The sequence below is a fragment of the Monodon monoceros genome, unplaced genomic scaffold, assembly GCF_005190385.1.
Source record: "Monodon monoceros isolate NGI ecotype Baffin Bay Population unplaced genomic scaffold, NGI_Narwhal_1 Super_Scaffold_6, whole genome shotgun sequence".
Classification (NCBI taxonomy): domain Eukaryota; kingdom Metazoa; phylum Chordata; class Mammalia; order Artiodactyla; family Monodontidae; genus Monodon; species Monodon monoceros.
Genome location: NW_021703783.1, coordinates 11,268,502 through 11,280,589, shown reverse-complemented (window position 1 = coordinate 11,280,589; position 12,088 = coordinate 11,268,502). Strand labels below are relative to the sequence as shown.

The following is a 12,088-nucleotide window of genomic DNA, read 5'->3' as shown; positions in this document are numbered from 1 at the left end:
AAATGAAGAAGTTAATACTGCTAGTACCCAAAGCATCCAAGCCAGACAGAGGCAGCCCTTGAATTGCACAATTGCCTTGAAAGTATTGGGGAAATATAGCTATGTGCACATTACATCTGACACTACTTCACTGGTGAAGCAAACCATTATTTTATTTTTCCGATTCCGCTACCTATCTTTTGCATCTGAGTCTAAACTTTAAAGGATACAAATCTTTTCAAGCCACTGAATCAAGGCACTCAGAAGGCTCAGAGTCTTGAGTTTAAATCTCCAGTTTGCCACCAGCTCAGAACTGTACAATTTAAAGCTGCATCAGATCTCAGGGATAACCTAGTCCAGTAAAATTTAGACCCAGAGAGTCCGTGATTTACAAAGTTATAAAGCAGAATCGGAACTTGACTCTTAATCCTATGCTCCTTTGCATGCACTGTGCTTATTTATTTCCTGTGTGACTGTGCCTTCTTTGTTTAATTGGGTCTCAGAACAGGGCATCAGATACCTGCATATAGCATTTAATACAACTTCATCATGAGATTCGAGGTATCTCCTTTATTAAAGAAAAAAGTAGAGGAGTGACATAAAGGGTATCTTAAAAGGCTAATACCGATCATAATTAATGCCTAGCAAAAACAGATTTGAAAGGCTTAAACTTTAGAGAAATACTGATGACTTCTAACCAGCTGATCGGAAAAAGTGGTAATGTTTGAAAGGCCCTATCGAAAGTTGATTTCACCCGCTCTTCTGAGCTAAACTATACTGCGTGAGAGAGTCTGACACTAAGAGAACTCTTAGTAGTAACTTAAGGGAAATGACTGTGTAAGCCAAAGAAACCACTTCCGACAGCTGTATGTCAAGACTCTGGCAGATCAATAGGGCAGAAGTAACCAAAGTTACAGCAGGTGCTGTTGAGAGTGGCAGAACCTCTGGTGCCTCAGATGATCCCAAACTGAGCGAGCTCGTTCAACTCCAAGTGGCTGAATGCCTCCCAAGGACAAATCACCGTGATATCTGCAAGGGAAAAAAGAAGAACTTATAAGCCAATCTCACCCCTAGGAGAGCCTCTTCTGCTCAAAAGGGCATCCTTCAGGCAGAGACCCCTCACCCCTCCCTTCCATATGCTGTCTAGATGACCGGGAAGTTGTCTAGAATGGCCCTTCATCCCAGGAAGGATCAGACCAGTTGTTTAATCCTCTGCAGGGCTCTGATTCCCCCAGAACAGGCTCCCAAGGTATTTGTGTTGGTTTTATTCTGCATCCTTTTTGGGGAGATGATCCAAGGCTTTTGACTGGGGCTATCCTGTGGGGGTGTAGCTCTCTGATCACACAGAGTCTCACAAAACCACTAAAGAGGGAACAGAGGTGGAATTCTAGTTAGGCCAAGGGTTAAAGTGAGAAATAGGGGTGCTTTAAATTCCCATGGTCTGGAAATCCAGTCTCCTTACTCCTTACCAATCCAGACGTGTTTCTTGGGCTTCTCTGACTGCTCTTAAGCTCCTTTACATTCTGAAATGCTTATATCCCACCGCATACTGAGAAGTGATCTCAAGGCGTCATCTCATCCAGTCTCTTGCACCAGCAATAAGATATTATTGTTCCCGAATTACAGGGAAGCTGGCTGATACCCAGAGTGATTAAACACCCAGCAAAACATCCCACAGTTGTAGAGACTAGACTAGAGCCAGATCAAAGACTTCAGAATTTCCATCAGTATAAACCTTTTACCACTGTTCCAAATATGTTGGCAGGGTTAAGGATGTGTTCCAGAGTCAAAAGTGAATTTTCTGGTCTTATACACACTTGGCCAAAATAGAGAAGCATTTGATTTAAAAGAGTAGCATCTGAGCTTTATAAAAGTGGCTAGAAATTCTATTTGAGATCCGAGGAGTGGCATTAGACAATAAAAAGTAGATAAACTGAGAGCTGCCCGGAAAGGACACTGATTGCTATGAGTGCCACCATTTATCAAAAGTGTATTGGATGAGCTGGAAACATGTGGCTACGCAAAAACCTGCACAAGGAAGTTTATAGCAACTTTATTCATAATTGTCAAAACTTGGAAGCAATCAAGATGCCTATCAATAGGATAAATAAACTGTGGTACAACATATAATGAAATATTCAGTGATAAAAAGAAATGCACTATCAAACCATGTAAAGACATGGAGGGAGCTTAGATAAATATTACTAAGTGAAAGAACTCATACTATATGATTCCAACTGTAGGACCATCTGGAAAAGGCAAAACTATAGAGACAGTAAAAAGATTAGTGGTTGTCAGAAGTTTACGGGGAGAAAGGGATGAACTGGTAGAGCACAAGAGATTTGGGGGGCTAGTGAAGGTATTCTGTATGAACCTGTAATGGTGGATACAGGATATTGTGCATTTGTCAAAACCCAAGGAACTGGACAACACAAAGAATGAACAAGCTATTTCAGTTAATAACAATGTATTAATATTGGGTCATGAAATATAACAAATGCCCCACGATAATGCAACATGTTAATAATAGAGGAAACGATGTACAGGGAGAGGAAGGTGGCAGAGGGGTCTATAGGAACTCTGTACTTTCTGTTTAATTTTCCTATAAACCTAAAACTGCTCTAAAAAATAACGTCTATTAATTTTTAAAAGGACATGCAGGGGACTTCCCTGCTGGAGCAGTGGTTGGGAGTCCGACTGCAGGTGCAGGGGACATGGGTTCGAGCCTTGGTCTGGGAGGACACCACATGCCGTGGAGCAGCTGGGCCCCTGCGCCACAACTGCTGGGCCTGAGCTCTGGAGTCCGCGAGCCACGACTGCCGAGCCCGCGCCCCTAGAGGCCAAGCTCCGCAACGGGAGAGGCCACCGCGATGAGAAGCCCGTGCACCGCGGCGAGGAGTGGTCCCCGTTCTCCGCAGCTAGAGAGATCCCGTGTGAAGCCGCAGAGACCCAGTGCAGCCAAAAATAAATAAATAGGATAAATAATTTTTTAAAAAAGGATGTGCAGTAATTTGCATGCATTATCCAACAAATAAAAATTCTAGCCAATTAAAAAATATTGTACTGGATACTTTCAGTATGTAGGGCCCTGTTCTGGGTGCCAGAGGATGTGTGAAACAAGGAAGTAGGTGAGGGAGTGGTTGGCCCTGTAGAGTGAAAAGGCTCTCCTGGCCCCACCCTTGTTTCCAGTACCTCGCTCTGTGGTCTCAGATTGTCACTTAATTCCTCTATGTCTCAGATTTCTCTTCTGAAAAATAAAGTTGGTCTAGACTCATTCTAAGAATCCTTCTACCGTGAAAGACTACAATTCATCACTGTACGCCCTCAAGAGTAGTTAACAAAACACGAAGATTCATTAAACTTTGGGGCAAGTCTGATTTCTTTTAGAGTTTTAGCCTCTGGGCATACACATACTTATTTTGGAAGTTAAGTTAAAACCCCACTTTTCTAGGTCTTTAAAGAATCTGCTGCCTTAGGTATTTCTGGTAACTTTCAAATGCCCCATGTGGCCTGACGTAGAAAAAAAGGTGAAATTCCAAGGGTGAGAGTCACTGAAATCTTTGGGTAGCTCACCTGTTCCTAGTCCCTCCATGCCCGGAATGTCATCTCCAAACCTATGGAAAAAAATACAAGAGAAATTAGCTGATATCGGAGCCAAAGGATCCTGGAATAAGTCATGTGAAGAGTTTCCTGATTCAAAGAGAAAGAACAAGAAGTTTAAGTTTTTGTATTTGAGAAATCCCTTCTGTCTGCATTGAGCTGGCGCAAAGGAAATGGCACTCAGGCAGGTTTTAGACAATGTGTCCCAGAGGAGGAATAGTTTCCCCTCTGTAAAAATTTAGCTCAAGACAACTGAGAGCCAGAAAAAAAAAAAAGAGAGAGAGATCAGTGGGGCAATTTAGTCAGGCTCCACTTTTTAAAATAGAAATTGGAATGAGAAAACAATATGAAAGTCATTAAAATGATTAATTTATCCATTTGTTTAGTTTATCCAAAAGTACATATTAAGCATCTACTATGTCCCTGGCATTGTGTTAGGCCCTGGGAGTTAAGGAAAAAAACAAACACACAAATTTTCTCTGAGGTATCTCAGTCTCAGGGAACAGATGACAAGAAATAAATGTAATATAAAATAACACAAGTTACCATCGCTGAATGTACAAAATGCAAACATGGAAGTAATGATAATGTTTGTCTAAGGGAGTCAGCAATGGCTTTCAGAAGAAATTAACATGAGTATGTGTTGAAAATAAACAAGATTTTGCCAAGAAGAGAAAGAGAAAAACAAAGAACTGAAGAGAGAAGATTTGAAACCATAAAAATAAATGGTGTGCTCTAGAAATGGCCAGTGTTTCTGTGTTCCAGATTAAAGCACAGGTTACATCAGCGAAGGAGAGTGGTCAAGAAAAGTCTGAAAGGTCAAGTTGAAGGTCACTGTGAAGGTTCCATTTTCCATGTTAATTCTGGCTGTAGACCAGGAATCCTTTCCTGTAGAAAGGATTCCAGGACTGAAAACTTGATTCAGCAAAGATTCTGTTAGATAGGAAAACAGAGGGTGGGGTTGGAAATTTTTATAAGTCTATTTAATATTGTGAGCATTAATTTCTTAAAGCCAAAGCACTCTTTTTTTTTTATAGATCTTTATTGGAGTGTAATTGCTTTACAATACTGTGTTAGTTTCTGTTGTACAACAAAGTGAATCAGCCATATGGAGGGAAAAAAACAATAGAAAGTCTAATTTTTAATCTTGGTCTTACCCTTTCACGCCTTTCTTAGGAGGCTTGCTCTTGAACTGACGAGTCTGCCTCTGCTTGAACTTGGGGGGTCCTTTGCGTGGGGTGGTGGGACCTTGGTTTGAAGTTGGAGGGGCCACAGTAGAATTGTCACTCATTCTGCTGGTCCTTGGGGGGCTGATGGTTTTCTTTCAGGCTCCTTAGACAGTAAGAGAAAAAAAGAAGACCCTTCAAGGTATGAGAACCATTACTTATTAGACCCTGACGATAAACTGGAGGTGGGGAGAAAAACACCTTGATAAAGAAGCTCAGTATCTTGTGTTGACACCAAAAGGGAGAAGTTATCTTTTAAAGGGATTTTTAAGAGAATGTGGTATACATCAAGGGAAACGCTCAGTAGAGTGGGATATAAACTGGCAACTGATAGAGTTCAAAAATCTGGGTGGATTTGTTGCTCCAATAAATCTGCCACTAACTTTCTATGTGAATTTATTATAATGATGTCCTTCTGTTTGATCCCCAGTTCTACCATCTATAAAGGGAGAGAAATGAACTAAAGAATGTCTATAGTCTTTGCAGCACTGAAAAATTCTTTAAGCTTTACATATTTTTCCATCTAGCTGTAAAATAACCTGACTCTAAATGTTTATTGACCCATTTTTTATGGCCTTTGTTCTTTATGGTCCTTATTTTATTTACTTCTCATGTGATCCAGAGACTTCTTTCCTAGTTCTGGGGATGACAGTGTAGTAGTCTGGATAGGGGAAACTCTGAACCTGGTGTACCAACACCACGGAAGTGTTCAGTACATCCCAATACACACACACACACACACAAGCACACAGAAGACAGTGTGGGGTGATTAAGTAGTAAGCGTGTGCTTTAACTCCACATCCAGATATAGTTTTCTAGCCACATATTCCTCAGAAATCTTCAACATTTTCTCCTATTTAAATCAAGGAGCTATCCAATATAATTTTCCCAGACTTTCATTTTAGCTACAAAAATGTACATAGTCATTCTTCAAGTACAAATAAAAGAACATAACAAATTTTTATTACATGTTATAATAATATGTAATAAATTAGCATGATTTATGCTAAGCTAAAGAATACTTTTCTTTCTCCTTCTCTATAACAGAAGTCGATAGCACTTAATCTGGGAAGGAAGACTCTGAAAAACCTCCACAGAACTTCCAAACAACCTTAATCTCCCACCTGGAGCCAACCTGTCCATAATCTATGGCCTGGGAGCTTGTTTTCATAGAATTCCATATTTCATTCATTATAGATTTATGCTAATATTCTTAACTTCAATTGTTCCCAACAATGTTTAGCTCATGCTAACCATCTTTTCCCTCTCTCTGCCACACTGCACACCCTTCAAAACTTATATTGTGTAACTTTTATCAACTTTTTCTTATTACTCTCAAAATCATGTAAAATTATTAATAAATCCTTGCCTCCAAGATATTTTTCTCTATTTTCTCTTCCCCAATTACTATTTTATTTCGATCCTGGCCAGTCCTCAACTCGTTCAACAAAAACACATTGACTACTCTGTGAGCTGGAACCAGGGATGGTGAAGCTGGCCAGGGTCCTGGATCACCTACACATGCAATGGATCTTGTCTTGATCCCCCACTGGAATATGCTCCATGAGGCTGCTCTTTCAGTCTTTGTTCATTTCTGTAGCCTCAGAACCTACAACAGTACCCGGCCCATAGTAGGTATGCCATATACATATCTGTCAGATGAGTGAATAAATAAATAAAGAGAACTAATGCTTTGAAACTTGGGTCCTGAGATCCTGTGACCTTCCTGTGACCTTCTCCGTCAAACCATAGGTAAAGCGTCAGCTGATCTTCACCTCATAAAGCCCTCAGTGGCTTTAGAAAATATTCTGCCAGTTCCTCTACTCCCTGAATCCAATTCTTGTGCTGCGGGCCCTCTCTGGCCCTGGTAAACAGGCAAAGTTTGTGCCTCTCCCAAGTGTGGTTGGGACCATGGGAATGGCTTGGCGGGCAGCCGAGAGCAGCATTACTCTCTGACTGTGCCACCAGTAACAGACACACCCCAGCTCCGCCAAAGCCACAGAGGAAAGTTAGAGAATTTCCCTCAGATCAAGCTTTTGGACTTACCAATTCTTTCAAAGCAATAAGAAACTACAAACTTTCCTTTCTTTAATCTAGAGAGCCTACTAGGCTTAGGATTGCCACATTTAGCAAATAAAAATACAGGAAGACCAGTTAAATTTGAATTTCAGCTATACAACAAATGACTTTTTTTCTAGTATAAGTATATCCCAAATATTTCACGGTACGTACTTATACTTAGAAACTTGTCTTGTTGTTGTTTATCTGAAATTCAAATTTATCTGGGTATCTTCTATGTTATCTGGCAACTCTAACTGGGATCCTACTATGTTAGATCCAAAGTCTATAATGTGAGGGTCTAAGCTAAGGTAACCTTAGTCAGTCAAATCACCCTTTAGGGGGCAAAACAGTGTAAAGAGTAGATGCTTTAGAATCAAATAGAAATAATCTCAAATTCCTGCTCCACAAAACTGTTTATGTGACCTTGGATAAGTTGCATAACCTCTCTAGGTCTCACTCCACCTATAAAATGAATCAAATAATATCTTCTTTTTAGGGTAATGGGGAAAATAAGAGGGAATAGCGTAGAGTGTTCGGTGAAAAATACTCAAAAAGGAGTAACCTTTTTATAGTAGACCTTCTGACAGTCAAGGAAGCCCTGCACACAAATTTATGGTTTCGACATAGGTTCACCTGGACTCCCACACCCCTTCCTCCAGGCCATCTGCTGAAGGGTCCTTGTCACGCACCAGAGAGGTAATTGTTACCTGCACTTGCTGGGTAATCCTCTGCATCCTTCAGATGCCCCAACTATTAACTTATTTTTGCTCTCAAAATTCTGTCTTAAGAGGACTTCTTTGGATTCCTTTGACAACCCTAACAACAACCCCAAAGAACTTAAAATTCACACTTGACTTCTATGTACCCCTGATTACATTTCCCCTTTTCTCTGGTGAGTTTCTTTTGCATGTTTATATAATTCTGAAATTGCAGTTGCAAGTTTCTCTAGGCTTGGACGAGTTCCTGTCTAATTCCAAGTGTGATGTGTTACATAAAAGAATTGTCCTTGGAAAGAGTTATGTAAGAGTTGCCTGGCTAATCCCTGAATCCTCGTGGCCCTCGGGATTTGCGCTATGAATAATAACTGTTTTTACATTTATTGTGCATTTCGAGTACAATATTTCATTTTCGAGTACCTAGGACAGTCAACCAATCCCTAGGGTGTTTCTGTCATAGATTTACCCTCCAGCTTTCCCTGTAACATCTTTGGGATGAGCAGAACAAATATGACCTTGTCCTGCCTTGGAAATCAGTCCTGTCGGCCACAGGTATCACCTACAGCTGAACTTATCCTGACTGTGCTTTCCTAAGAACTCCGAGGGCATCCCTGGAAGCTGAATAATCCTGAATCTAGTATCAGACTTGATTTTAGCTGCAAGCAGAGGTTTCACATTTTTGCCTCCCAAAGTGCCAAGTAATTCATTCCTTCGTGAGACAGAATGTTTTCCCTGTTTTTAAAACAAGGTTAGCCCTTCCCCTTTCGAAAATTACAAGCTCTTCCTCTGCAGAAAGTGGATGCAGCAATGTAAGATTTCAAGGTATAGGTTTGAGGGAACTGAGGTTACTGTTGCCTTAGATCCAAGGCAGCAGAGCTCAGCTGTAGGAAGCTACAGATGATGCTCCATAAATTCCAGCTAAGGAAGGGCAGTTTCTGAAGATTCTTGAGTCAGGTTCTCTAATGCTACTATTATCGCCCTAGGCTTCGAGTTCCCTCTTTCTCAGCAAAGATATGGGCGAGGATGGGGCGAATATAGGCGAAGGAGCAATTTCCTCCATGGATGTGGTTGGACCTATAAACGTCACCCAGGGTCCCGCTGAGGCAGAGAGAATCTAATAATGTGGAGAGCCAAGGAAGACCCAAACCAAAGCCGTGAAAAAAACAAAAACAAAAATCCAGCAAGTACCTTGCTTCAGCTAGGAGCAAACAAACATTTTAACCTCGGAGGGAGAAGGTTTAGCACACCTGTCCTGCACTGCGGTCATTCCCCCACTGGTTCTGGTATCATTCCCCTCACCCTCACGCTCCCACATCAGCCTCTTGGTGCCTGGACTTAGTTTTCAAGCACACCCTGGGAGTAAAGAACTGTTTGCTCTGTGGTCACTTAGTGCCCCAGATCCCTCCTTTCCCAGAAAACTGTTTGCTATGGAGCCGCCAAAAGGGAGGGTCAGTTTTGGGTTGCTTCTAAGTGAATTTAGTAATCAAGGTTTGCAATGACCTTGTAATAATCAAATTTCACTCATTAGCTTGTCACATGGCATTATAAGGAAGTTTGGGTGTATTTCCTCCATGTTTTCTCCCATTTCCATCCCCATCCCTGGTCCAGGCCCACAGGTTCAGTGTGTTCTTTTCTTCCATTTCTTTGTTTTAGAGCCAAATTGAACCCCCCCACACACCCCACGCAAACAAAAGTCCTTTGATTATATCCTGCTTAAACTCTCCAGAAGTTGAGAAATACTCACAGAGCTGAGTGTTTCTCCAATGAGCTGTCCAGTTGCCTTCCTCACAGTAGATGAATAAAGGACCTTTGCATCCTGATTTATCTCTCTGTAATACCCTCATGCTACCTAAGCGCATCATCATAGGCTTAGGAGCATCAGCCCAGGTGCAAAGAAGCTGCAAGAGTGTGGGGTGAGACTGGGACAGGCTTTTCTGTTAATTGGATGTTCTTACAAACTGACTTGGGCTCTCTCCTGTCCATAAATAAGTATTGAATTCGCACACAAAGTGTTGATTTCCAAGGGGAGACTTGCAGATTGCAGTTCAAAATCTTTTTTCCTTCTCCATTGTTACCTTTAGTCCTTACCCCCCATTCTTCCCTTTTCCTGACACACACAAGCCCTTGCATACTGTCCCCCTCTCTCCTCTCTCTCTCTGTCACACACACACACACACACACACACACATATACACACACAGATGATCACATAATTCTCACAGTGTCCCCTGCTTCATTGGAGACATTGATCATGTGAGCAGTGCCACTGAGAAATACCAGTATCTCTCCCTAATCGGTGTTATATGCATTTTCTCAGACACATGAAACCACAAGTCAGGAATTATCTAAAATTCAGTGATACGTGACAGAGAAAGAGCACAAGTGGCAGCTGGGAACTCTTAACTGATGATATTTATCTGAGAATTGATTGCTGGATCTTCCGCACCAAACGCTTCAGGGTGTAAGGTCCAGGCTACGATCCCCTTCAGTGGGACCCTTGACACCCATCTTCCAATTGCATTGAGCCACTAATATGAATTTGTACATCACTTTATACAGTTTTGAACAGACCTTGACTCATATGCCAGCATCATTAAGCTCTTTTGACAAATTTGTCATAAAGAAATTAAATGATTTATTCAAGATTGCATATAAAGTGAGTAGGGGAGCCAGGAGCAAGGCCCAGCCCTGCAAATATCTTGTTTATTCAGCTATCTTTCTACTCCACTACAGCAAAGCAGACCTGGACCGAGATGGCTGTGTTGCTGGTTACTCTGATGCATTGCTCGTGAACTACAGTGTGCTTCTCTAAATCGTTACTTATAAGAGAATTGTACTCCATGAGATTATAGAGAAAGAATGTCAATTTATCCTTTCTAGGCAGGGAATGATTCTTAACCTGCAGCCCCAAGCAGGTTACATAGGCAGCTAACCAGCTTAAGGGGATTTTTCAGTAATCTTTCCCTTGGTATTTACCAAAATTAGAGGATTCTGAAGACAGCAAACACCTTGCAGAGGCAGCAGGGTGTTTTGTCTCTGGATGGGTCTTTCCACTCCCTCCTTTGTCTCCATTACTTTTCACATCTTTCTCTACTCCTACACACCAGACCCATGGATGTCTTGATGCTTATCTGTCAAACCCTCCCACATTCTCCATTTCTTTGGTGAAGAACAGAGGACTTCTCATCAGAAACAGTGGAAGCCAGAAGGAAGTGGCACACTTTTCACATCCTGAAATAAAAGAACTGTCAATTCTGAATTCTATTATCAAGTGAATTGATCCTTCAGGAATGAAGGGGAAATAAAGACATCCTCAGACAAAGGAAGATGAAAAGAATCTGTCATCAAAATACCTTGAAAGAATAATAAAGGAAGTTCTTGAAACAGAAAGGAAATGACAGAAGAAGAAAATGTTGAACATCTAGAAAGAAACAACGATGAAAAGAGTAAAAGTATGGGATACAAGGAGGCGCATGAAAGACAAGGAACACAGTGAGCTTCGGCCAGGCTATGTGGAGAATGAAACATTGTTCAAGACCCTGCAGTTCTAAAGACCTGGTCACCTGGTACCTTCAGGAGGTGCATCGTGTTTCCCTGTTCCAAGTGGCTTCTCTTTCTGCTCTGCCTCCACTACTTCTACTGAGTCTTAGAGGATTGGAGTAGACTAGCCAATCAACACCCCCTGCCTCTGTTGGACACAGTTCTTCTACCAGGTCACTTCACTGGTCATTGCCTTGCCTAGTGTGGTGAACTTTTGGTCAGTTATCTATCTCAGATCTTATCAATCAGGTAATAGGGTCACGCAGCTATAAACAAGGTGATCAATAACCAAATAATTTTCTGGAAGAAGCTTGGGTGTGCCTGGATTTCACAGACAAAAGAAACAAAGCCAGCAGGAACCTTGCTGGGGGGAAAGAAAAATAGAAGATTTATAGATGGATGGAGTGACATAAATGTAATAACATTATTTAATAGATGAATATTAAACACATTTTGCTAAGTGAAAGGATCCAAAGTCAAAAGACTCTATACTGTCTGATTTTATTTATGATATTCTCAAAAAGGCAAAACTATAGGGCTGGAGAACAGATTGGTGGCTGCCAGGGGGTGAGAGGAGGAGTTGACTATAAAGGGAAATGAAAGGAATTTTTGAAGGGCTATGGAATGATTTGGTATCTAGATCATAGTGGTGGATATACAACTCTATGCATTTGGCCAAACCTATAGAATTGTACACCACAGAGAGCGAGTCTTCCTATATGTCAAATTTAAATCTAAATATCATAAAATACTTTTTTAAAAAAATAATCTTTGTTTCATAGCTCTATAATCCTTAGCTCTTAATCCTTTCTGATGGATGGGAAAGTCTTGTTAATTATATACAGGAAAAGAGTTAAAGGGCAGGTACTAAGTAATTAGAAAGTAATTAAGATTTTAGCTGTCCTATAAGCTGCTTACACAAGTGCTAATCTCTAATCTTTCTTTAGTGTTTCTTAAAATACCAGT

At 41.0% G+C, this 12,088-nt stretch overlaps 1 protein-coding gene across 1 annotated transcript; it reads right to left on the bottom strand.

Annotated features, from left to right (window-relative positions):
* Nucleotides 1–860: 860 nt before the first annotated feature.
* Nucleotides 861–4,910, bottom strand: PDE6H (phosphodiesterase 6H). The gene is made up of 3 exons (XM_029206553.1): nucleotides 4,737–4,910; nucleotides 3,553–3,593; nucleotides 861–1,008 (listed from the first exon to the last, which is right to left on the bottom strand). Exons 1-3 carry the CDS (start codon nucleotides 4,868–4,870, stop codon nucleotides 932–934), a joined length of 252 nt encoding a protein of 83 aa, XP_029062386.1. The 5' UTR covers nucleotides 4,871–4,910; the 3' UTR covers nucleotides 861–931.
* Nucleotides 4,911–12,088: the final 7,178 nt, after the last annotated feature.